Source organism: Pongo pygmaeus, chromosome 15, assembly GCF_028885625.2.
Source record: "Pongo pygmaeus isolate AG05252 chromosome 15, NHGRI_mPonPyg2-v2.0_pri, whole genome shotgun sequence".
NCBI lineage: Eukaryota > Metazoa > Chordata > Mammalia > Primates > Hominidae > Pongo > Pongo pygmaeus.
Genome location: NC_072388.2, coordinates 19,476,189 through 19,500,956, shown reverse-complemented (window position 1 = coordinate 19,500,956; position 24,768 = coordinate 19,476,189). Strand labels below are relative to the sequence as shown.

The 24,768-nt window shown below is 43.5% G+C and overlaps 1 protein-coding gene across 18 annotated transcripts in view; it reads left to right on the top strand.

The window, feature by feature from the left end:
• Positions 1-813: 813 nt before the first annotated feature.
• CHD8 (chromodomain helicase DNA binding protein 8) overlaps positions 814-24,768 on the top strand; it is a 69,573-nt gene continuing 45,618 nt past the window's right edge. For 4 of the 18 annotated variants that reach the window (XM_063651400.1, XM_054448245.2, XM_063651399.1 and 1 more), the window contains exons 1-2: positions 937-1,049; positions 23,658-24,715. In XM_063651400.1, coding sequence (XP_063507470.1) covers positions 23,873-24,715 — 843 coding nt within the window. In that variant the 5' untranslated portion in view covers positions 937-1,049; positions 23,658-23,872. Of the gene's footprint in view, positions 1,050-1,936; positions 2,132-17,905; positions 18,340-18,567; positions 18,633-23,657; positions 24,716-24,768 lie in introns of those variants that run through there. The other 14 variants (XM_054448249.2, XM_054448247.2, XM_054448246.2 and 11 more) reach the window with 12 other exon arrangements.

The following is a 24,768-nucleotide window of genomic DNA, read 5'->3' as shown; positions in this document are numbered from 1 at the left end:
GTGGGCGGATCACTTGAGGTCTGCAGTTCGAAACCAGCCTGACCAACATGGCGAAACCCTGTCTCTACTAAAAATACAAAAATTAGCTGGGCGTGGTGGCGGGCGCCTGAGCCGAGATCGCCCCACTGCACTCCAGCCTGGGTGACTGAGCGAGACTCCGTCTCAAAAAAAAAAAAAAAAAAAAATAGGCCTTTAAAAAAAAAAGGAATTCCTCCTTAAGTCCTGTTCTTGATTTCCAACTGATTCACAGTGCCCCTACTGGAAAATTTGCAGTGAATCCTAAAGCTTAGTGGCACCTAGAATAGACACATGTCCTGATATTTTGAGTGAGGTGTCCATAAAGGATTACCCTAGGAAAGTGCAACTTTCACTTTCATTAGAAGAATTAATTTTTGCTTATTTGATTTGTTAAAATTGCTTTACTCCTACAGTTAAGTGAGAGGGTGGTGGTGGTTGCCCGTAACCACATAGGGCATTATTCCAGGATTTCACGTCGTGACTGAGGGGCCTCCTAAGTGTATACAGGAGAGTATGTTCGGGCTGGACCTAGATAGTCGGACAGAACGCCGACAGGGGCTTCACATTCTTTAAACACTCTCACCCAGTCCCGGAGTCCGAGCCAAGATGGCTTCCCAGAAGTAGGTAACTAAGTGTTGTTTTATAGTTCAGAACGCCCCCAATGGCGGGGGTCAAAAAAAGATGCCGAGGGGCCTGGCCGCCTGTGAACTGAGTCGTCAGAGGCGAGCCGCCGCCAGATTTTATTTTCAATCAGGCATATTTGTGGTCGCCTACGTACCCGTCTCATCCTCCTAGGACCTTCCACCCTCAAGAGACTTCCTGGATGGCGCTCACACTAGCTCGCTGGAAGAGGCCGGGCTTCGGTGCTGCCATTGGCGGATGGGAGCGCAGGGGGGCGGAGCCTAGGGAGAATGGACTACTAGCAAGCTAGATTGAGGCGAGGGCTGGCCATGCTCCGCCGGAAGGCGCCTTGTTCTCGGAGAGGGTGAGTTGAAACGCTGCCTGGAAAGGAAGCACCAGGACTTGCACAGGTAGGCTTCCCGCTCGCACCCACTCCTCAGTGCTGGGCCAGGAGTCAGCAAAAGCTGAGGCTTTCAGAGATTTGATTTAAGTAACTCCTCCTCCTCTCTCTTCTACCCCCTGCTCGCCCCCCAGTTGTGAGGGATCAGGTGCGGGGTGATGCTCCGGACTGAACCAGTCTCCTTTGTGAGAGGCCGGGGGAGAGGATGGCTGCTGGGCCGCGGGGTCCGAGCCGGGCCGAGCCGCGAGGGACTGCTTGGGACGCTGTGGAGTTTTCAGGGCTTGTCATTGCATTACTGGGCGTAGTGTAGATTGGAGGCGGCGCCTTGTTCTCTCTTCAGAGAAGGGAAAACTCCCCGGCCCCGTTTGGTTACTCCACCTATTCAGAAATAGGTGGTTAGGGTTTTCTACTTCTTTTTATTTTTCTTTTTTTTTCTGTATTTTAATAATAAAGGTGGGTAGGAAAGCTTGGGGTAAGCGTAAGCAGATTGTTACTCATTCTCAGGTGTAAGTTCTGTGGGTCTCCTGGGAGTGAAGAGCAGGCTGTTGGAGAATGTTTAGAGATGGTGAGAAGAGAGGAGCTCAAGCCTTGCATCTTCCTTGACAGGTCTGCAGAGCTCACTGGTTTTCCGTTGCATTATGTAAACTTTTCACTGATAGAAGACCCCTCCCCCTGCCTTGGAGCGAATGCAGTTTCTTTATTTACCTGTCTCTAGCGACGCAGGGAATTTCCCTGCAGCAGCTGTATAAATGCAGCAGTCTCTTGCTTTTTAAGGGACAGTCTTGAAGCGATTAGGGTCTTCACAGAAAAGGTATATAGTGGACCGATCTCTTTTGTATGGCTAAGCAAAGTGAGCCAGAAGTCAAAGATTTAGAACTCTGTCTTTTTCTATTAAAGAATAAACACCGGAGCGCCCCAAACACAAGCCGGGGGAGCTGCCTTATCAGTGTCTGCTGCATCCTACCATCACACCGGCGTCTACAGATCGTTTCATCTCCATGCTTTTCTGAGTTTGTCGACTCAGTCAAGGATTCTCAGCCTAGGTTAGCATCTGCTGAAGTCATCTGGTGTGGGGCACATTCCATATCGAAAGTGAGTTTGTGATTTGGATAGTGTCCTCTGTTAGTTAATTAGATCGTGTCTTCTGCTTAGGAATTTCTTTTGTATTGGTCACCCAATAGGTTTCAGAACAAATTCTAGTCAACCTCATAGAGCAAGATGTGAGAAACTTATTTCAAGTACTTTGGAATTATCTCAACCGATAAAAAAAGAGTTATGATAAGAAAAACACTTTCCATGTAAGAAGACCTTCTGTTGCAAGAGAGGCGTGTCAGTGGATCTGAAGGCAAGTGAAAGACATTGGCCAAAGAGAGAGTAGGCAAGTGTGAAGAGACAGGCTTGGGAGAAGGTTTAAAACTGAAATAGTGGGCTAGGCGCCGCGGCTCACGCTTGTAATCCCAGCACTTTGGGAGATGGAGGTGGGTGGATCACTTGAAGTCAGGAGTTCGAGACCAGCCTGACCAACATGGTGAAACCCCGTCTAAAAGTACAAAAAATACAAAAAAAAAATGAGCCGGGCATGGTGATGCGCACCTGTAGTCCCAGCTACATGGGAGGCCAAGGCATGAAAATCGTTTGAACCCTGGAGGTGGAGATTGCAGTGAGCCAAGATCGTGCCACTGCATTCCGGCCTGGGCGACACAGCCAGAGTGAAATAGCAAAGGAGTAATGGATTGGGATAAGGGATATAATGGAACAGTGTGTGAGTACTTGAACAGTTTTTGTATTCTCCATGTTTGATCTGTCCTGTGCATCTGTTCTTTTGGTTTTGTCAGTCTTCTTTTCTTTCTTTTTTTTTTTTTTTTGAGACGAGTCTCCCTGTGTCACCGAGGCTGTAGTGCAGTGGCGCGATCTCGGCTCGCTGCAACCTCCGCCTCCTGGGTTCAAGTGATTCTCCTGCTTCAGCTTCCCAAGTAGCTGGGGTTAAGGCATGTGCCACCACACCTGGCTAATTTTTTGTATTTTTAGCAGAGACAGGGTTTCACCATGTTGGCCAGGCTTGTCTCAAACTCCTGGCCTCAGGCTGGTCTGCCTGCCTGGGCCTCCCAAAGTGCCAGGATTACAAGCGTAAGCCACCACACCTGGCCTGAAGTTTTCTTTTACCTGAAGTTTATTTAACATTTATTGCATTCTGGCTGGGTGCAGTGGCTCACGCTTGTAATCCCAGCACTTTGGGAGGTCAAGGCGGACATCCTAGCCAACATGCTGAAACCCCATCTCTACTTAAAAAAATACAAAAATTAGCTGGGCGTGGTGGCGCGGTCCTGTAGGCCCAGCTACTCGGGAGGCTGAGGCAGGAGAATCACTTGAACCAGGGAGGCGGAGATGGCAGTGAGCCTAGATCGCGCCACTGCACTCTAGCCTGGTGACAGAGCGAGACTCCATCTCAAAACAACAACAAAACATTTACTGCATTCTAGATTTTGTCTTGGATAACCCTTTTCTCCTTTAATCTCTCAGTTTTGTGGGTGAGTAAACTTTAAATGAAACTCTAAAGCTTTCATTGTATTTGTATTGTAAAATAAGTCCACCTCTTTGTAGTTACTTAATGTTTTACGTTTAAACTACAAAGTATCTTAATCTCTGAGGTTTCTCATTAAGCTGTTCTCTAGGTAACATTTCTTTTGCCCTTTTATTATTAATTATATAGTTTCCATCCTTCACTAGGCCCTTAGTTTGTTAATGTTACATGAAGCAAAATGGTCAACTTCAAAATATCTTATTTGTTGCCTTCAGGTTGCAGCAAGAGACTTAAAGCACATAATTTCTACCCATTAATTGTATGGTACAGTATAATAAAAAGTCCAGCAGGCACAGATAGAAATTAGCCTGGCATAGATAATTACTTTTTTTTTTTTTTTTTTTTTTTGAGACACAGTCTCACTCTGCTGCCTAGGCTGGAGTGCAATGGGGCGATCTCGGCTCAGCACAACCTCTGCCTCCCGGGTTCAAGTGACTCTCCTGCCTCAGCCTCCCGAGTAGCTGGGACTATAGGTGTGTGCCACCATGCCCGGCTAATTTTTTGTATTTTTAGTAGAGTCGGGGTTTCACTATGTTGGCAAGGCTGGTCTCAAACTCCTGGGCTCAAGCTATCCTCCTGTCTCTGCCTCCCTAAGAGCTGGGATTACAGGTGTGAGCTACTGCGCCCGGCCGATAATTACTTTTACATTAGTCTTCAGCAGGGAAAGATCCAGGAATATATTTTAAGCAGTGGAGCAGTGTAGGGATCTTAGACAACATTCTAACCTCTTCAAATTCAGATTCTCCTGTAGTATATTCTCACTAGTTTGTTTGGAAAGAGTTTCCAGAACTATGATTTACTGTTATGTGTAATTATTAAGAAAGGGTTGACCTTGTCATTTAAGGAGTGAAATATCCCTGATTTTCTTTCCTTTGTATATTAATATTTCCATAGATATTTATTGTATATGACTTCATTTTATTTGTTGTTTGTTTCATTTTAAAAAGATAATTAAATAGCATGCTACTGAAATTACCAGATAATTTCCAGGACTGTGCTTCATTGCTCCCTTGTATGTTAGCACCTTAAATGTGATAGTGCCAATCCTTTGGGTAGTATCTCAATATTCCAGTGATTAGTAATTTCCTAATAACACCTTTTTGTTTTCAGAGTCTGTAATTCTTCTAAGACTATGTCAGTAGCTTTCCAATAAAGGATATATAGTAACTGAATTCTTAATTTTATTTGAGAAGAAGGATACTCAACAGCTATAAGGTCTTACACTTTTTTTTTCTTTTTTTCTCTTTTTTTTTTTTTTAAGAGACAGGATCTTACTCTGTTTGTTATGTAGGCTGGAGTGCAGTGGTGCAATTATAGCTCACTGCAACCTCAAACTTTTTGGCCCAAGTAGTCCTCCTGTCTCAGCCTCCCAAGTAGCTGGGGTTACAGGTCGGCCCATATCACAGTGCTCAGCTGAGAGCTGTAAAATGTTTAAGGTTTCTCAGATTGTCTCTTGTGTTATTATAGAAACCTTTGGAATTTCCTGCTTTCTTTTTTTCTTCCACTACATACTTTGGGGATGCACTATATCTTTGGGGATTATTTCTTTGGGACATGGTTATTCAGAAGTACATTGTCATATTAGTGATATGGGAATTTCTTTTTGGTTAGTTCTAGAAGAAACCAGTGATTTCTGTAGTTTGGCTGCCTATTTAGATAGACCCAAATCATAACAATTTCATGTATGGAACATGATTTTATCAGATATACATCTATCTAAGTAAACAGCACTAATGGTAAGATGTTTCTGGATTTTTGAATTTTTTCGTCTTTTTTTTCATTTTCTATTGCTGCTGCACAAATTAGTGGATTTTTGAATAGGGGCTAGCAAGTTGCATGAACATTGAACTTTTACTCAGTATTTTTCATTTCTTCTACTCAGTACCCAGTCATTCTTGTTTTTCCTCCCCTTCTTGGGTCTGGGGCACATCAGTCAGTTCTTCCTTAATTTGCATATCAATTCTCCTATAAAATGTAGTGCTTTCGCCTGTTTTACAAATATGACTGCTTTTTTAAATGAAAATTTAACTATATAGTGTAGGCAATAGTTACGTCCTTTCACTATGCTCCCAAAAGTCATGGGAGTCAAAAGCTAAGTAAGCTGGATCTGGGCATGGGAACTACCAAGGGACAGTCTACTCAGTTGGAAACTAAAAGTTACCGCAAGCAGGTATTGTGAAGTAAACGGAATACTTAAGAAATAGACACTGACGTATTCCTACAAACATAAAAGTGATTAGTTGAATTACCTGGGATGTTACTCTAGATCACAAGTGCTGGTTGAAATCTGTTTCATCGTTATGATGTTAAAGACTTGTGCTGCTTTCTCAGCACGGTAGTACTGGAGTCCTTTCATCCTGCCCAGCAGTCCTGCCATTCTAATTGTGAAACTTTTACATCTATTTCGGTATCCCTCCATTCTGCCTAACAGATCAGCTCTGCCAAGTCTCTGAGGAGTAATTTTGCTTTGAGAGAAGCCTTCAGTGGTACTGTTTTAAGATATTGGATGGAGAATAATAAATTCCTTTTTATTTGCCTACTATATGCCAAACATTGTATGTTATCTTTTAATCTTAAGAATAACTGAAATGTATGTGGTGCTAGTTTCATTTTACAGGGAAAATAAAGACTGTGAGGTTAGGTAACACAACCAAGAGTAGGAGGAGTTCTGGTCTGACTTCAAAGCCCCATTTATTATCCAGCCTCCCTCCTTTTATTTTATTTTATTTTATTTATTTATTTTGCGATGAAGTCTCACTCTGTCACCCAAGCTGGAGTGCAGTGGCGCAATCTCGGCTCACTGCAAGCTCCGCCTCCTGGGTTCCCGCCATTCTCCTGCCTCAGCCTCCCGAGTAGGTGGGACTACAGGCGCCCGCCACCACGCCCGGCTAATTTTTTGTATTTTTAGTAGAGATGGGGTTTCACCTTGTTATCCAGGATGGTCTCGATCTCCTGACCTCGTGATCTGCCCGCCTCGGCCTCCCAAAGTACTGGGATTCAAAGTACTGGGATTACAGGCGTGAGCCACCGTGCCCAGCCCAGCCTCCTTCCTTTTAAAAGTTCAGTGCTGGTCCAGGCGCGGTGGGTCACGCCTGTAATCCCAGCACTTTGGGAGGGCGAGGCAGGCGGATCATGAGGTCAGGAGTTTGAGACCAGCCTGACCAACATGGTGAAACCCCCGTCTCTACTAAAAATTAAAAAAAAAAAATTAGCCTGGTGTAGTGGCGCGCGCCTGTAGTCCCAGCTACTCAGGAGGCTGAGGCAGGAGAATTGCTTGAATCTGGGAGGCGGAGCTTTCAGTGAGCTGAGATTGAGCCACTGCACTCCAGGCTGGGCGACTGAGTGAGACTGCGTCTCAAAAAACAAAAAAAAGTTCCGTGCTGACCCCTGTGTGCAAACTGTTTTTGACCACAGCACTAGACAGGTAGGTATTCAGTAGCCTGTTAAAGCTGTGCCTTTGAAAATTGTAGAACCTTGAGAATGTAAGATTTATTTATTTCTTTGTATCTCTGTTAAAAGGAAAAAGAATAAATTGTTTGTTTCTTTTATTTAACTTAGTTATTTTGAAGATAAGATTATGTGAAATACTTTAAGCTGTACAGGGGAAAATGACTTGGTCAGTCTTGCATATAACTCACTTTTTTAGCCAATGCAAGTCAGTTTAGCCTATTAAAATTTCATGAATCCCATGTCACTGGGGTCAGTTTTTAGGCACAGGTCTGATAATAACAGTACTTTATGATGTTTCTCCTCCCACACATACTCTTTTAGCATAATGGTTGCAGTGAAAACAATTCCGTATAGCCTCTGGTTATTAAGTAAATATTTATATATTTCTATTAGGCTGAACTCATTTATGTGTACTTGGCTCAGTTAAAATAGGGCATGCAGGAATGTATGTGGGGGAGCATGAAGAGGACAGGAATCTGTTACCTAAATTAATATATATTGTTACTTATGTTGGATCCCCAAAAGTGGTAGTATAAGGTGAACATTGGCCCAGTTAGATTTCTCATCTAGAACACAGAGTATTATTTTCACCTTAGTGACCATGAGCCAGTGAAGAGCAACTTCGCCAGATCCAGTCCAAACTTGACCTAAGTCTAATGTTCTCCAAAGATTAGGCTCTTATTTTCTGTCTTCAGACTTAGGCCAAAACTTGAGGGTTTTACTGGAAAAAAAAAATCTACAATGAGGTTGACTTAGAAAAAAAAAGAATCCATGCTCTATTTTTGAGTCATAAGGATATAGTGTCATCCAGCCGGGCGCAGTGGCTCACGCCTGTAATCCTAGCACTTTGAGAGACTGAGGCGAGTTGATCACCTGAGGTTGGGAGTTTGAGAGCAGCCTGACCAATATGGCTAAACCCCGTCTCTACTAAAAATACAAAAATTAGCCAGATGTGGTGGTGCGTGCCTGTACTCCCAGCTACTCAGGAGGCTGAAGTGGGAGAATCACTTGAACCCTGGAGGAGGAAGTTGCAGTGAGCTGAGATCATGCTACTGCATTCAAACCTGGGCAACGGGGAGACCCTGTCTCCAAAAAAAAAAAAAAAAAAAAAAGATATAGTGTCCTCCGTTCACTTCTTGCCACAGCTGGAATTGGTCACCACTGAGGCATTATAGTCCTAATCCTAACGGGGTAACTAGCATTTCATTACTGTCAACAGCGAGTACTGCACTCTAGGAAACAGTCTTTTATGTGTAGTGCCATACAACCCCTTTTGCTTTATGTAAAAGCTGTGTCTGCTACAGCTACTAAAAAGTGAAGGTGCTTGTGATTTTATGATACTTCTGAATGTTTCTGGTAGGAAACTGTGCTACTGCCCTTTTGTTGTCATGCAGTCTGAGTGAGGGAAGCCATTGCTTTGGCTCAGAAACCTCTCTCCCACACACCTTCAACTGGAAATTCAGTGCATTCCTTCAACAAAAATACATTTAATGCCCATTACCACCCGATAAGCAAAGGCAATACTGTAATGGACAAGTCATAGACAAGCCCTTACCCTTGTGGAACTTGCATTCTAATGGGGGAGAGAGAGTAGACATCAAACAATTATGTAATCAGTTATTCAATCTTTACAACAAAGGAGAAGTACTGGATGTTATAAGATAATTTATAATGGGGCATGTAACCTAGAGCATAGTATAGTAAGGTGGTTAAGAATGTGTCTTCTGGAGCTACACTGCCTAAATTTGAATCTGGTACTACTTTTCACTAGCTGTAGGATATTGGGCAAGGTATTATCTCTTTGTGCCTCAGTTTCCACATCTGTGAAATAGAGATAGTTATTTTAGTCTTGTTAAGAAAATTAAATAAGAGGCCAGGAGCTGTGGCTCATGCCAAAGTAATCCTAGCGCTTTGGGAATTTGAGGCAGGCTGATCACTTGAGGCCAGGAGTTCCAGACTAGCCTGGGCAACATGGCGAAACCCCGTCTCTACCAAAAATGCAAAACTAGCCGAGCGTGGTGGTGTGTGCCTGTTGTCCCAGCTGCTTGGGAGGCTGAAGCAGATGAATTGCTTGAGCCTGGGAGACAGAGGTTGCAGTGAGCCAAGATGCTGCCACCTCCAGCTTGGGTGACAGAATGATACCCTGTCTCAAAAAAAAAAAAAAAAAAGGAAGAAAATTAAGTATGTTAATACATTTTCATTGCTTAGAAGAGTGCCTGGCATGTAGTGTACATTCAGCAATTTTAGCTGTTACTAGTCTGGGAAATCAAGGAAAACTTTTTTCTTTTTTCTTTTTTTTTTGAGACGGAATCTCACTGTGTTACCCAGGCTGGAATGCAGTGGCGCGATCTTGGCTCACTACAACCTCTGCTGCCTGGGTTCAAGCAATTCTTCTGCCTCAGCCTCCCGAGTAGCTGGGATTACAGGTGCCTGTCACTGCACCTGGCTAATTTTTGTAGTTTTAGTAGAGACGGGGTGTCACCATCTTTTTTTTGAGACGGAGTCTCGCTCTGTCGCCAGGCTGGAGTGCAGTGCCACGATCTCGGCTCACTGCAACCTTCACCTCCTGGGTTCAACTGATTCTTCTGCCTCAGCCTCCCGAGTAGCTGGGATTACAGGTGCCCGCCACCACGCCCAGCTAATTTTTGTACTTTTAGTAGAGACAGGGTTTCACCATCTTGGCCAGGCTGGTCTCGAACTCCTGACCTTGTGATCCACCTGCCTCGGCCTCCCAAAGTGCTGAGATTACAGGTATGAGCCACCGCGCCCAGCTGACTTTTTTTTTTTTTTTTTTTTTGAGACTGAATCCTGCTCTGTCGCCCAGGCTGGAGTGCAGTGGCACGATTTTGGCTCACTGCAACCTCTGCTTACTGGATTCAAGCAATTCTCCTGCCTCAGCCTCCCAGGTAGCTGGGATTACAGGCGCACACCACCACACCTGGCTAAATTTTTATTTTATTTTTAGTAGAGATGGGGTTTCACCATCTTGGCCAGGCAGGTCTTGAATTCCTGACCTCGTGATCCACCCGCCTTGGTCCAAAGTGCTGGGATTACAGGTGTGAGCCACCGTGGGCCTGGCCCAACTTTTTGCTGAAATGAGCTTTGAAGGATAAGTAAGAATTAAAGTGGCAGAATGGAAGAGAACCAGTTAGAGGGTAATTGCAGTAGTCCAGGGAAATGAAGATGGTAAATTGAGCCATCTTTTGAGCCAAAGGGTAATAAAGGCAGAAGTAGATGGATTTGAGGGATCTTTAGGAGGTAAAGATGGGAATTTAAAATACTGGGTACGGGTAGTAAGGTAGGTTTCTGGTCTGTGCAACCATGACTATCCAGATAGGAGATGCTGGAGAATGATTACCAGTTTGTGTATGTGTGCATGTGGTAGTGGGATGAGGATGGGGGAACTGGAGAGTCTACCAAGAAAAGCTATGGATTAAGCAGGGAGATATACAGACCTAGAGTTCAAAGGTGACATTTTGCCCAGAGATGTGAGAGACATAAGCATATAATTTATTGAAGAAAATAATGAATAATAATTGAGGTGATGTATTGGAATTAGATATCCTTGCAAAGAAAGTATAGAATGAAAAGAAGGCCTAGGACCAAAGTGAACTTCAATTAAAGGGGTGGTATAGGAAAAAAGTAGCAAATAAATGTTTTTGTTTTTTTTTTTAAAGTGGTTAAATAGATTGAAGGAAAACTTGAAAAGTGGTGTCCTGTAAGCCATGGGAAAAAAAATATGTTTGAGGGTGGGAGTGGTGTTTTTGCAATTTTTATGACCCTTCCTTGGATCCTTTAGAATATGAAGTCTCACCACTCAAAATGGGATACTAGTGACATAGAACATCTAGAGCAGGCTTAGGCTGACCAAAGCCATTTAGTCGAACATGATCTTCAGACTCTAGAATCTAGAATGTAGCTATTCCTGTTCACCTTAAATTAGATTTAATATAAAGGGAGAGAGAGCTAGAGTGTGCACTCAAGCTTATAGGTGTTAGCCAACTGAAACTAAACTATTTTGGAGGCCGTTAATCTGGGTAGTGATCCTCTCAGGCTGATTACTGTATCCTAGGTATAGATATTGGCAAAAACAATTTTTTTTCCAATTTATCCAACAGCATTTGTCGAGTACCTACTAGGACTTAGCAGTTATGTGTCAAGTACTGTGCCAGTTGTTTCATTAATCCTTATAAATGTTCCTGTAACTTAATACTGTTATCCCCTTTATGTAGAGGAATGAGCTAGACTCAGAAAGGCTGATTTTCTTGATGGGACAGAAATTTGAACCCGGGTCCCTTGGACTTCAAAGCTCATTATATTTCCATATACAAATGTAAGTAAAATATAAAGTAAAAGATAATTATCCTAAAAGAGGACTACACATAATGCTATGAAAACTCACATGGACAGATTCACTTCTGGTTTGACAGTGGAAAGTAGGTATCAGAAAGGCTTTCAATTATTACATCCAGTGGACATTTTAAAGTTTTTTTTTTTTTTTTTGAGACAGAGTCTCGCTCTGTCGCCCAGGCTGGAGTGTAGCGGCGCGATCTTGGCTCACTGCAAGCTGCGCCTCCCAGGTTCACGCCATTCTCCTGCGTCAGCCTCCAGAGTAGCTGGGAATACAGGCGCCCACCACCACACCTGGCTAATTTTCTGTTATTTTTTAGTAGAGACGGGGTTTCATCATGTTAGCCAGGATGGTCTCGATCTCCTGACCTCGTGATCCTCCCGCCTCGGCCTCCCAAAGTGCTGGGATTACAGGCGTGAGCCACAGTGCCCAGTCCTAAAATTCTTATATGGTTGAACATTTTTGCTTTGTTTGATATAATTGATCACTCTTCCCCTGCAAATCTCTATTCTCTGCCTCTGTGACACTGCACTCACTGTCTTGCTTCTCTAGCTGTTTTTTCTTTACCTGCTTAAGAAGTCATTATTCTGATTCTTAATTTCTGATGTTCTCCTGGGTTCCTCCTTAGCTTTTCTCACTCCACTAAAAATCTCAGTTGGGTTTCCAGCTAAGTGTTTTCTTTTTTTTTTTTTTGAGACAGAGTCTCACTCTGTCACCCAGGCTGGAATGCAGTGGTGCAATCTCAACTCACTGCAAGCTCCACCTCGCGGGTTCACACCATTCTCCTGCCTCAGCCTCCCGAGTAGCTGGGACTACAGGTGCCCCCCACCACGCCCAGCTAATTTTTTGTATTTTTAGTAGAGACGGGGTTTCACCGTGTTAGCCAGGATGGTCTCGATCTCCTGACCTCGTGATCCTCCCGCCTCGGCCTCCCAAAGTGCTGGAATTACAGGTGTGAGCCACTGAGCCCAGCCCAGCTAAGTATTTTCTTTATCCTGCATAGTGTTTAGTTTTCTTAAAAAATTAGCTATTTACAGTCAAAATTCTGGCCTTTGGAAAATCTGAAGTTTTCTTTCAACCTTGGATGTGTGTTTGTATTTGGCAGGACTTAATTAGAGGTGAATTGCAGCTACATTCTTCGGAATGGATATAGGTTCTCCAGTTCTTCACAGACATTAACATTCTCTTGTCTCTCCCAACAATATTTGTGCAGTTGTTCTCTTTCTTTCTTTCTTTCTTTCCTTTCTCCCCTCCCCTCCCGTCCCCTCCCCTCCCATCCCCTCCACTACCCTCCCCTCCCCTCCCCTCTCCTCTCCTCCCCTCTCCTCTCCTCCCCTCTCCTCTCCTCCCCTCTCCTCTCCTCCCCTCTCCTCCCCTCTCTCTTTTCTCCTTTCCGATAGGGTCTCTGTCACCCAGGCTGGAATGCAATGTCATGAATATGGCTCACTGTAGCCTTAAGTGATCCTCCTGCCTTAGCCTCCCAAGTAGCTGAGACCACAGCATGTGCCACCATGCCTGGCTAATTTTTTATCTTATTTTATTTTGAGACAGGGTCAGACTCTGTTTCCCAGGCTAAAGTACAGTGGCACAGTCTTGACTCACTGCAACCTCAACTTCCCGGGCTCAGGCAATCCTCCTGCCTCAGCCCTCAAAGCAGCTGGGTCTATAGACCTGTGTCACACGCCTGGCTAATTTTTGTATTTCTGTAGAGACAGGGTTTTGCCGTGTTGCCCAGGCTGGTCTTGAACTCTTGGGCTTAAGCAATCTGCCTGCCTCCGCCTCCCAGTAATGGGATTATAGGCATGAGCCACTGCACCCGGCCTAATTGTAGAGACAGTCTCCCTTTGTTACCCAGGCTGATCTCAAACTCCTGGGCTCAAGCAATTCTCCGGCCTTGGCCTCCTAGCCTTGCAGTTTTTCTTATCCTTGATCTGCTCTTCACATTCCCTGGGTAATCTCCACTTTTACAGCTAACACTTAGTTGCTAATAACTCTCAAAATCTATCTCCAAGCCAGACTTTTAGACTCATACGGCCAACCTCCTACTGAATGTCACTACTTAAGGCAGCTTATTTTCTTTTTGTTTTTTTTGTTTGTTTGTTTGTTTGTTTGTTTTTTGAGGTGGAGTCTCGCTCTGTCACCCAGGCTGGAGTGCAGTGGCGCAATCTTGGCTCACTGCAAGCTCTGCCTCCTGGGTTCACGCCATTCTCCTCCCTCAGCCTCCCGAGTAGCTGGGACTACAGGTGCCCACCACCACGCCCTGCTAATTTTTTTGTATTTTTAGTAGAGACGGGGTTTCACCGTGTTAGCCAGGATGGTCTCAATCTCCTGACCTCATGATATGCCCGCCTCGGCCTCCCAAACTGCTGGGATTACAGGCGTGAGCCACCGCGCCCAGCCCTAGGCAGCTCATTTTCAATATGGCTAAACTATTCATCTTTCCCTCTGAACTCCAGGTTCTACTGATTTTTATCCCTTAAGTGTTTCTGGCTTTGTCATTTCCCTCCCATTATTATTTTTTAAACTTGATCTTAGCAAAAGGCCAATGAACAATTCCATCACTATCTTTTGAACCATATTGCTATAATTTAGGCCTTAATAATTGCGTTAGGATTCTTGGTTGCAAACAACAGGAATCATCTTTTGGCTAACTTAAGCAGAAAGAAAATTTATTGGAAGGATATTGAATGGCTCAAAAAAGTAATGGGAATATTAGAGAACCTGGTTTAGAGAATGGTGTGAAATCAAAGGAGGGAAGACCAAAGAGAAGGTCAAGGTCACACCGCTGACCAGTCTATATAGGATGCTACAGTTGGACTCTAATGTCTGCCATTGCCAAATATTGTCTAACTGGTTGGTCCTGGGTCTTTGCATTACTCCTGCAAAGTCAAGACTTCCCCAGCAGGAGTATCCACTTAAACTAGCCTAGGTCATGTGCATGCATACTTCCTCTTTGCTAGGAAGGGGAGGAGGCAATTGAACCCTATCTCCCCAGGCTCCATATGGGGAGATAAGATCCAGCTTTCCATTCAAAATATAGGAAGGGGCCTTTTGGTTGCTGAGCAGAAAAAAAACCAGCAAATGTTCGCTATACAACTCCTTTCTGGTCTCTCACAGCAGCCTCCTAACTGCTTCTGTGTCCTCTGTCCTCTTACCCCCTAAAGCCAGAGTTAGCTAACCAAAATGTAATTCTGATTATGTTATTCCATGTTTCAGTGGCTCCTCATCTACCTGTAAGAAAATGTTATTCAAGGCTCTCCACGCTCTGGCCCTTACCTGTCCCTTCAGCTTCATCTCCATCCAGTTTCTTCTTCGCGATTTACACTTTAGCAAGGCTGAACTACAGAACTAGAGTTTCCTCTACATGTCTCATGCTGTTTCTCATTGCTATGCTTTGTTTTGCCTTCCCTCTTCCTGTCCCTGCTGCCTGAATATTCCTTTCTTACAGCCCACCTTTCCCTCCCACCTGGTAACTTTTCCTCATTGTTTAAGAAACTATTTTCTTGGCTGGACGCGGTGGCTCACACCTGTAATCCCAGCACTTTGGGAGGCTGAGGTGGGTGGAACACCTGAGGTCAGGAGTTCGAGACCAGCCTGGCCAACATGGTGAAACTTCATCTCTACTAAAAATACAAAAATTAGCCGGGCATGGTGGTGGATGCCTGTAATCTCAGCTACTCGGGAGGCTGAGGCAGGAGAATCACTTGAACCCGGGAGGCAGAGGTTGCAGTGAGCGGAGATTGCACTACTGCACTCCAGCCTGGGCAACAGAGTGAGACTCCATCTCAAGAAAAAAAAAAAACCAGCAACAAAAAAAAGAAACTACTTTATTGATGTTTTTTCCTCCTAAGCCCCTGCTGGTCTTATTGAATGTATCACCTTGTATTATAATTGTTTTTATTTGTCACTGTTGTCATACTGCCTACTCTTTACCCTCTTCCCACATACATACACAAATGCACTCTTACTGTGAGCTGAGGGTAGGGATTATGTCTTACTTGTTTTTGGATCCCTAATACTAGCAGATTACTTGGCATGTTATATACTCAATACATATTGAAGTAATAAGAGGCATTTGATGTTGAACTTAGAGGATAATAAGTAAGATTTTGGTAATGCAAAGAAAGAAATTAAAGATGTGTATAATTTGAAGGCAGCAATATTAGGCTCAGATTAGAAAAAATATGACAATAGTAATTTGTTTTTTTTTTTTTGGCTAGCAAGTATATGTAGACAAATGGTGGAAAATAAGACAGGAAATATAAGATGTTGTCTTAAGTAATTGGGAGCCTTTGAAAATTTTCCAGCACAAGTCTGATTTGGCCATACTGTGTTTTAGGATATTAATCTGGTTGCAGAATGGATTAGTAGGGTGAGTAGAGAGATTATTTATGAGGCTTTTCTCTTACACAAGCAACTACATAAGTAAGGGAGATGGCAGCAGAAATAGGAGTCAGATATATGAATCCTAACTTGCCACTTAGTTTCGTAGTCAAACATTCAACTCTCTAAGCCTCAGTTTTCTCATCTATACACTAAGAAGGTTGACAGAGTCTTTGGCAGCTCCAAAATTTTTGTTGTTGTTGTTGTTTTTTTATTATTATACTTTAAGTTTTAGGGTACATGTGCACAATGTGCAGGTTAGTTACATATGTATACATGTGTCATGCTGGTGTGCCAAAATCTGTTATATATTGTAAGAGAATCAATGACACTTGGCAAATGATTGGATGGTGGCTACAGGGGGAGGTTTTAGAGACTGTTGAGGTTTTGAGCCACAGTGAATGGGAAAACAGTATTGCTGTTTACAGGAGTGGTAATTAGGTGTTTTTAGCAACAGTGGTAATGCTAGGATCTTTAAAAATAGGAGATCTAAAGCAAGTTGATTTTCCTAATTTGTGTCCTTACAGTATAAGAAAATAGGATTTCAATGTTGAAGATACTTTCAGAGGAAACTAATGGTCGGGAGATAAGCCGCCCTTTTTTTTTTTTTCTTTTTTGAGACATTGTTTCACTCTGTTGCTCAGGCTGGAGTGCCTTGGCATGATCTTGGCTCACTGCACCCTCCACCTGCTGGGTTCAAGTAATCCTCGTGCCTCACCCTCCCCAGTAGCTGGGACTACAGGTGAGTGCCACCACTCCCAGCTAGTTTTTGTATTTTTAGTAGAGATGGGGTTTCGCTATGTTGGCCAAGCTGGTCTCAAACTCCTGGCCTCAAGTAATCTGCCCACCTTGGCCTCCCAAATGCTGAGATTACAGGTGTGACCCACTGCACCTGGCCTTTTTTTGCTTTTTTTTTTTTTAGACAGAGTCTCACTTTGTCACCAGGCTGGAGTGCAGTGGCGTGATCTTGGCTCACTGCAACCTCCGCCTCCCAGGTTCAAGTGATTCTGCCTCAGCTTCCCAAGTAGCCGGGACTACAGGCGAATGCCACTACGCCCAGTAATTTTTGTATTTTTAGTAGAGACAGGGTTTCACCATGTTGACCAGGATGGTCTAGATCTCTTGACCTCGTGGTCTGCCCGCCTCGCTCTCCCAAAGTGCTGGAATTACAGGTGTGAGCCACTGCGCCCAGCATCTTTCTTTTTTTTTTTTTTTAAGAGACTAGGTGTTAGTATATAATGCCCACGCTGGTCTTGAACTCCTGGATACAAGCGATCTGCCCACCTCGGCCTCCCTACGTGCTGGGATTGCAGGCTTGAGCTACCACCGCACGCGGCCTAAACTGCTCTTTTTAATAACAGTGTCCTGGCCGGGCCTGATGGCTCACGCCTGTAATCCCAGCACTTTGGGAGGCTGGGGTGGGTGGATCACTTGAGGTCAGGAGTTCGAGACCAGCCTAGCCAACATAGTGAAACCCTGTCTTTACTAAAAATACAAAAATTAGCTAGGTGTGGTGGCAGGCGCCTGTAATCCCAGCTATTCGGGAGGCTGAGGCAAGAGAATCGCTTGAACACGGGAGGCAGAGGTTGCAGTGAGCCAAGATTGCGCCACTACACTCCAGCCTGGGCCACAGAGTGAGACTCTGTCTCAAAAAAGGAAAAAAAAAAGTTTACTTTGGTAAATTTAAGCTTGCACACCATCATTCTGGGGTTGTCTAGTCTCACTGGGAATTAGAGTGATTTCAAGTGACATCGCAAAGTGGACACTGATTAAAAGGTCAAATGGGCTAAGTTTCAAGATATGGGAGAACAGGAAACCGAGTTTAGAGGGTGAGGAGTGTTTGTTTTGAGGGGGCTAAGGGTCGGGAATTGTTAGAGGGCCCCAGGAATTACTGTCTAAAAAGCCGTATTGGTATTGAAGGGTCAGAGTGTCAAAAATGCACGGCAACCTTATGTGTTGTGGCAGAAAGAGTGCTTTAAAAGGCCCCATATTCCAGCTGGGCTGACTCCCACGATGGAGGGAAGAAGATTTGGCCCCTTTTATTAGGTAATGGGATACGGTGTAGTCACTACAGGAGAGGGGTTGACAGGGCTGCTAGAAGGCCGGGGATTCAGAGGGAGGCGGAGCTGGCCTAGCGCGGAACCCTGCCTCCCAAGTTTATACTCTTTAGGGTGAAGAATTCAGTGTAGATGGTATGGAATTTAATCTCCAGGACTGGTTTCGCGTACTATGAGACTGTTCCTCTGGCCAGCCCCCTTTTTTCAAGCAAGCTGCAGGCTTCGCCTCGGCCCTAGAAACCGGATAGGCCTCTCCGTGCGCTCTCAACCTAACCTGCGGGGGAGGGGGAAGGGAGCTCCTTATAGTCCCACCCTTTGCGCTGTTTTGCGTCTTTTCGCCTTTGGTGAGTGGCAGTGCGCTTTAGCCAATGATGGCGCGGGGCGGGCAGGAGCATCGTGTTAGGTTGCGCAGGAGGAGGGGGAACTGGTGCTGGAGAGACAGGGAGAGGGGCGAACCGGCCCCCCACAGCCGCTGCAGGTAAAGCCACCTCTCTCCTCCACTGGGGTGAGGCACAGCTCCTTTTCTCCTTCAGGGCTTGTCGGGCCTCTCAGCCTGCAGCTTCCGCCCTAACATTGCTCCTATCCCGGGCATCCACACCCCCCACCCCCCGCATCTTCCCGTCTTGGCCATCCCCACCCTGGAGGGCACCCCCGCTAGCTCCTTACCTCAAGTGCATGTACCTCATTTCCATTTTGGGGTCTCCAGTTAACAGAAATCTTCCGCCTCTGCTGTATGGACCTTACTGGCACCAACCTCGGCAGTATGAGCAGGTAATGTACCCGGGTCCCCCCCCCACCCCCACCCCAGTCGCGTTTTCCTCTCCATCAACCCCTCACTTCCTCACCTCGCCCTTTCCCTTTTTTCATGAGTGCAGAATCTCTCTAGTTTCTTCTTTATCCCCTGAAAATACATGTCTTTAGCTGTCGTAGTTGCCTATTTTGCTTTTCCGATTTATTCACAAGGTCTTACTTTACCAGCCTTATTTTCCCCCAAATGACCATACCCTTGATTGAAGTGTGAGTGCTTTCTCTTTCAGTAATTGGAAAACAGAAACAGAGTAGCCACACATTTGGCAGTCAGAATGGTGAAGACAGAGAAAATGGCCTAGGATCTTGATCTACTTAGGAAATCTGAGTGGCTCCAATTTGGTCCTATGTCTTTCCATCCTGATCCTTTGCTGACCCTAAATTGTGATTGCATTCACTTTGGATGTTTATTTTTCATTTCTGTATAAGATTTGAGACCCTTTGTGTCTCACAAATGTCTTCATGGTACAGTTTTAAAATACTTCTCTTTTAAAATTATGTTGGTGATTTTCATTTTAGCCCTTTGGATTATTTTATTTTCAAGGTATTTCTCATTTAAATTAAGCTGCTTCTACCCATCTTATGTTTCAGTAACATGTATTTATGTGTATCTGCAACTGATCTTCTTGAAAGGATACAGTTTCCAACAACAAGATTTGTTCTTTGAAGTAAATAAAATAGTTTATTCTTTTCTGAACCTTTGAGCAGCTAGAGGTTAAGTGGTCATGAGTGGTACTTTCTAAAAGTGCACATTACAGAAAGAGGTCAGCATGGCTCAATACTGCATTCGTTCATTGTCTTCTAAGAGGTTGTCACTGCGGAGAAATCTATAAGTGGGCAATAGATATCTGTAGCTCATTTTACATAATTTTATCTATTAGACGACTGAACTAATCTCTTGCAGTGTTTCTCATCCATTATAAACAGTAAATTATGATAAACTCCTTTTGAGAGGCTATAGGAAATCTTATCCCATCCCAAAGATATTGGTAACTCTGCCAAGCCAGGAATGTTTCTTTCTCTGCCCCCTACTCCTCACATGTGTCTTTTACAGATCTTCACTGGCCAGGAAGGCTTTGTCCAGTGTTAATAAATACAAATAGCCTAAACAATGAGATGTAGTTTTTTCACTTGATAAATATAAAATTATAATATTGAATACACCTTTAAGAACTGCACATTTATCTCCACCCTCGGTTGCCAGAAGCCCTTCATAAGGGCCTTAGTCTCCATCCCCCGGTTGAGAATCACTGCTTTGTTGAAAGGTATGGAGAGATTGAGATGGAAAAATATAGGGTAGAATTAAAACAAAATACTTTATCATAGGACAGACAGTTTATTATAGAAATGGGCAAGGGTGAGGAATAACGTAAAATAAGAATGAGAGAGTTGGGACTCTAGATTTCCAAAAAAATCAAGAACTGTCTTAAAGGTGGTAAAGCTGCAGAAGAACATCAGTTTGTACTTGTCTCAAGGGGAAGCAGTAGTTTCACCTTTAAGAAGGAGATGAAGTGAAGGGCTATACTGGCATATATAATAAAGTGTTTTTCTACAGGTAACTGGATTGTTATTTGGCGATTATAGATAGATGGCCTTGGATTTTAACCTTAACTGACTAGTTTGTTACTTTTCCCTTCCACTGCCATCCCTCACCCCCCACATGCCCTCCAAGATTTCTGTCGTGATTCTGGTCATTAGTTTGTAATTATGGAAAGTGACTAAGTACAACCACTAAGTTTTGTCTTTCCTTTTGAGCACATACATGTGTTTCTCTTTTGGGGAATGGTGGGCCAACACTGGCTTTTCATTCTTAATATGATAAAAGTTGGTGTGACTTCTTTATCTAGGCAGTTACTTTGCGTTGAAACCCACTTAACATCTGTTCATTTTTGCTATTAGGGTTTGAATCAAGGAAAGAGAATTCATGAGATGGATGAGCTTGGTAGAATAAATAGGCCATATGTGGATATAGCCAGGGTGACCCACAAGTAGTAGTAGAAGGAGGGTTAAAAAAAGTTAGATGTATGTTGGGAGAAGGTTTAATCTTGTAAGAGTCAAGGACAGTTTAAAGATAGGAGCTAGAAAAGAAGTAGGAGACTAGCATAAAAATTTGAGATGAGTTGGGTCAGTATAGGTGAGAATGATGGGACTGAGAAGTAATGATACTTGGTGGCAAGGTTTTTGAATTATTAGGCATAGACCGAACTAGGAGAAGCAGAAATTTGTTCGAAAATTGGGAAGGGAGAGATAAATGATAATGCATTGATCTTTAAAAAGCTTATACTAAGTCATATGGGGGTAAGGAGATTAATCAGAAACCATTAGCCTTGTTTCTCCTATTTAAAAAAAAAAAAAATCTGGGTCTAAGATTGGATCATTATGGGGGAAAGGAAGAGCATTAGAATTAACAAATAGCAAGGAATCATGGAAGCGACAAAATACTCCATGGAATAAGGAGCAGGCTATAAACTATTTGCAACGTAAACTTCTAGTTAGTAGAAACTTTCAGCGTGGTGGCTCATGCCTATAATCCCAGCACTTTGGGAGGCTGAGGCGGACGGCTCACCTCTGAGGTCGAGAGTCCGAGAGCAGTCTGACTAACGTGGAGAAAACCTGTCTCTACTAAAAATACAAAATTAGCCGAGTGTGGTGGCGCAGGCCTGTAATCCCAGCTATTCGGGAGGCTGAGGCAGGAGAATCGCTTGAACCCAGGAGGTAGAGGTTGCGGTGAGCCGAGATCGCGCCATTGCACTCCAGCCTGGGCAACAAGAGTGAAACTCTGTCTCAGAAAAAAAAAAAAGAAACTTTCACTGTTGTTTTTATATTACTCCTAGCCATAGATACTTTAACTTCTGATGGTGAGTAGAGAATGAAAAATAATTGGTGCCAAAGTAGGTATACTGGAAAAAAGTTGATGATAATGGGGAGGAAATTTATTAGTATCAAGTTATTGAGTAGGTTTTCATTAAATCAGGAAACATTCATAACTTTTCTGATTGCCATTTTGAGTAATTTGGAGGCAAATATTAGATATAAGAGGCTGGAATGAGCTGGTGGAATAGACTAGCCAGGAATGGGAGATGGTATGGATCTTGGGTTGAGATATGAAAAGTATGCAATTACTGAAGCAAGGACGATCTTCTTTAACATTGTTGGAGATACATGTATACTTTGTAATTTTGACTCACATGTTTGTTCTCTTTGTCTGTGTTGGAGTATCTGATCTATTAACCCATATTATATTGTTTTATAAGGATAAGTGAGATGGGTTGGGAAGGAAAAAACATAGCATGGGGGTTATATGGAAAAGTCTCCTTCAGTCAGGACTGTGCCTCTGACAAATTTCTTATCTGGTGTCTTCCAAAAGTTAGGAGAAATGGTCTTACCAAGCAAGACTTTCCTGTATTGTCAAATACTGTCATTATATACAAAGAACAGATATTTCTTTTTCATATATTTGGGTTTTATGGTGATATACTTCCCTGTCTTTGATAGCTTTTCTTTTTTCCACTAGTTTCATGAACTTAAAACCCTAGACATGGATTTTGTGAACCTACTTTCAGCCATTCATAAGACAGGTTTTCAAGATAGGAAGCTTTTTAGATCTCATGTTAGAATCAAAGAATACCATTTAGTCTCTGTGAGGATCGAATGGTTTACTCCAGATAATGCGAGCAAGTATAATTCATTAACTGTTTTTTGATTAGCTACTATATGTGCTATGTCCTGCTGGTTCTTTGGGGATCCACAGATAAATAAAACATAGTCCCCACCATCCAAGAACTTTCTCCCAGAGAAAGAGGAGCTGGGCCATGGTACAGAGTTGTGGAGGGTGTACATTGCATACATTCATAACCAATTTTTATATATTTAGTATGGCAGTTTTCCAAGCATCTTGAGAAGTGGGCAACTTTTTACAATTTGCACAAAGGAGCCATTTGGGCCTCCAGAGGATATAGACAGACTTAGGTCATTATAATAAAATATTAAATATAAGTGCTTTAAATAAGGTATAAACAATGGTGTGGGTATTTAAAGGAGGTGGAGGGATCAAGTCATCACAAGTTGCTCAGTTGTTAAAGGGTCAGAGGTTCAGGGCTCACTTAATGGAGTAGAAGACCTTTGAGGGTTGGTAGGATTTTAGCTGTGAGAGATTATTGGCATTGGGATGGAGAGGACGTGTTCCAGGCAGAAAGCACAGCATCATAAGCAAAGTCACACAGGTAGGAATCACATTAAGGGAATTGTGTAGTCTAGTTGGACTGGAATGTAAGATATATGTAAGAGATGGTAAGAGAGGAAGTTGGAAATATAAATTGGAAACAATGTTGAATCCCTTGCAATTGACCTTTTTTGTCTTAAATATGAGAAAGGTTTCTTGAGAGGGGACTTCAGAACAAAAATCCCATTATAGATTAATATGTTAAGTAGAATAAAAGTTGCAAAACTTCCTGGGTAAAATTGTATGATCAGTTTGGTGAGATTGTACTATAAGCCTTGGTTAAAGGTGGTTATTTTTGCCAATAGTAAGTAAAAATATATAAAACACAAGAAAAATTTATGAAATAGAATATATCCAGAAACCTTTATCTATAGAGTCACTGTAATTCTGGTGGCATATTTTTGAGTTCTACTAACTTAAAAACTGAAAATAGAAGGTAAATGAATATTAAATTTTATCTTTACCAAAGAATAATAATTGTTAAAAGAAATGGAGAGAGGCAGCCAAATGCTCTTGACAGACAGAGTCTTTAGAGTTTGTAGGTGTAAGTGCCCAAGAGGAGGTTGTTATTGTTTTTCTCTTTTAGTTTTAGTTTTGAAGCAGAAATATGAGTGTCTTTCTGCTGTATGTCCGTCCTCAGATTTCCTCACATTTCCCTCTTATATTCATGCTATTTGATATTAAGAACAGTACGTAAGAAGGAAAAATTTTCTCTGTGATCACCAACTTTGCTTATTTTTTCATTTGTATTTGTATTCCTACAACAGGAGTTCCACCATCTTCCTCTGAAGACGTAGCCATCTTGCTCCATGAAGGTCAGGACAATCTGACATGCACTTGTTTCTTGCCTCTATACTTGAAGAGTAGTCCTCTTACATTGTGTACATTTTTTTCTTAATAGGGGAGGGGAGGGGAGAGCCAGTACCCCCCCTCCCCTTCCCTCCCTAGACCTTGGAGAAATACCCTCCATTACTTTCCCAAGATGGCAGACCCCATCATGGATTTGTTCGATGACCCAAATTTATTTGGCCTGGACTCTCTGACTGATGACAGCTTTAACCAGGTCACACAAGACCCCATTGAGGAAGCCCTTGGACTGCCAAGCTCTCTGGACTCCTTGGATCAGATGAACCAGGATGGTGGAGGTGGTGATGTGGGGAATTCATCAGCAAGTGAACTGGTCCCTCTACCAGAGGAAACAGCTCCCACAGAACTTCCCAAAGAATCCACAGCTCCAGCTCCAGAATCCATAACCTTGCATGATTATACCACTCAGCCTGCCAGCCAGGAGCAGCCAGCCCAACCTGTCTTACAGACATCGACGCCAACATCAGGACTTTTGCAAGTCTCCAAGAGCCAGGAGATCCTGAGCCAAGGGAATCCTTTCATGGGTGTCTCTGCCACAGCTGTCTCCTCCAGTAGTGCTGGAGGGCAGCCACCTCAGTCAGCCCCTAAGATTGTTATCCTTAAGGCCCCACCAAGCTCCTCAGTCACTGGTGCCCATGTGGCACAAATTCAGGCCCAAGGTATCACCAGCACAGCTCAGCCCCTGGTGGCAGGCACAGCCAATGGTGGAAAAGTCACTTTTACCAAAGTGCTAACCGGCACACCCCTTCGACCAGGTGTTTCCATTGTCTCTGGTAATACAGTGTTGGCCGCCAAGGTCCCTGGGAACCAGGCTGCTGTTCAGCGCATTGTCCAGCCCAGCCGACCAGTAAAGCAGCTGGTCCTCCAGCCAGTTAAGGGTTCAGCTCCTGCTGGAAACCCTGGGGCCACAGGGCCCCCACTGAAGCCTGCAGTTACACTGACCTCTACACCTACCCAGGTGACTTGAGTGAAAGGGGGAGGTGAATTTTGGTTTCATAGAGGGCCCAGCAA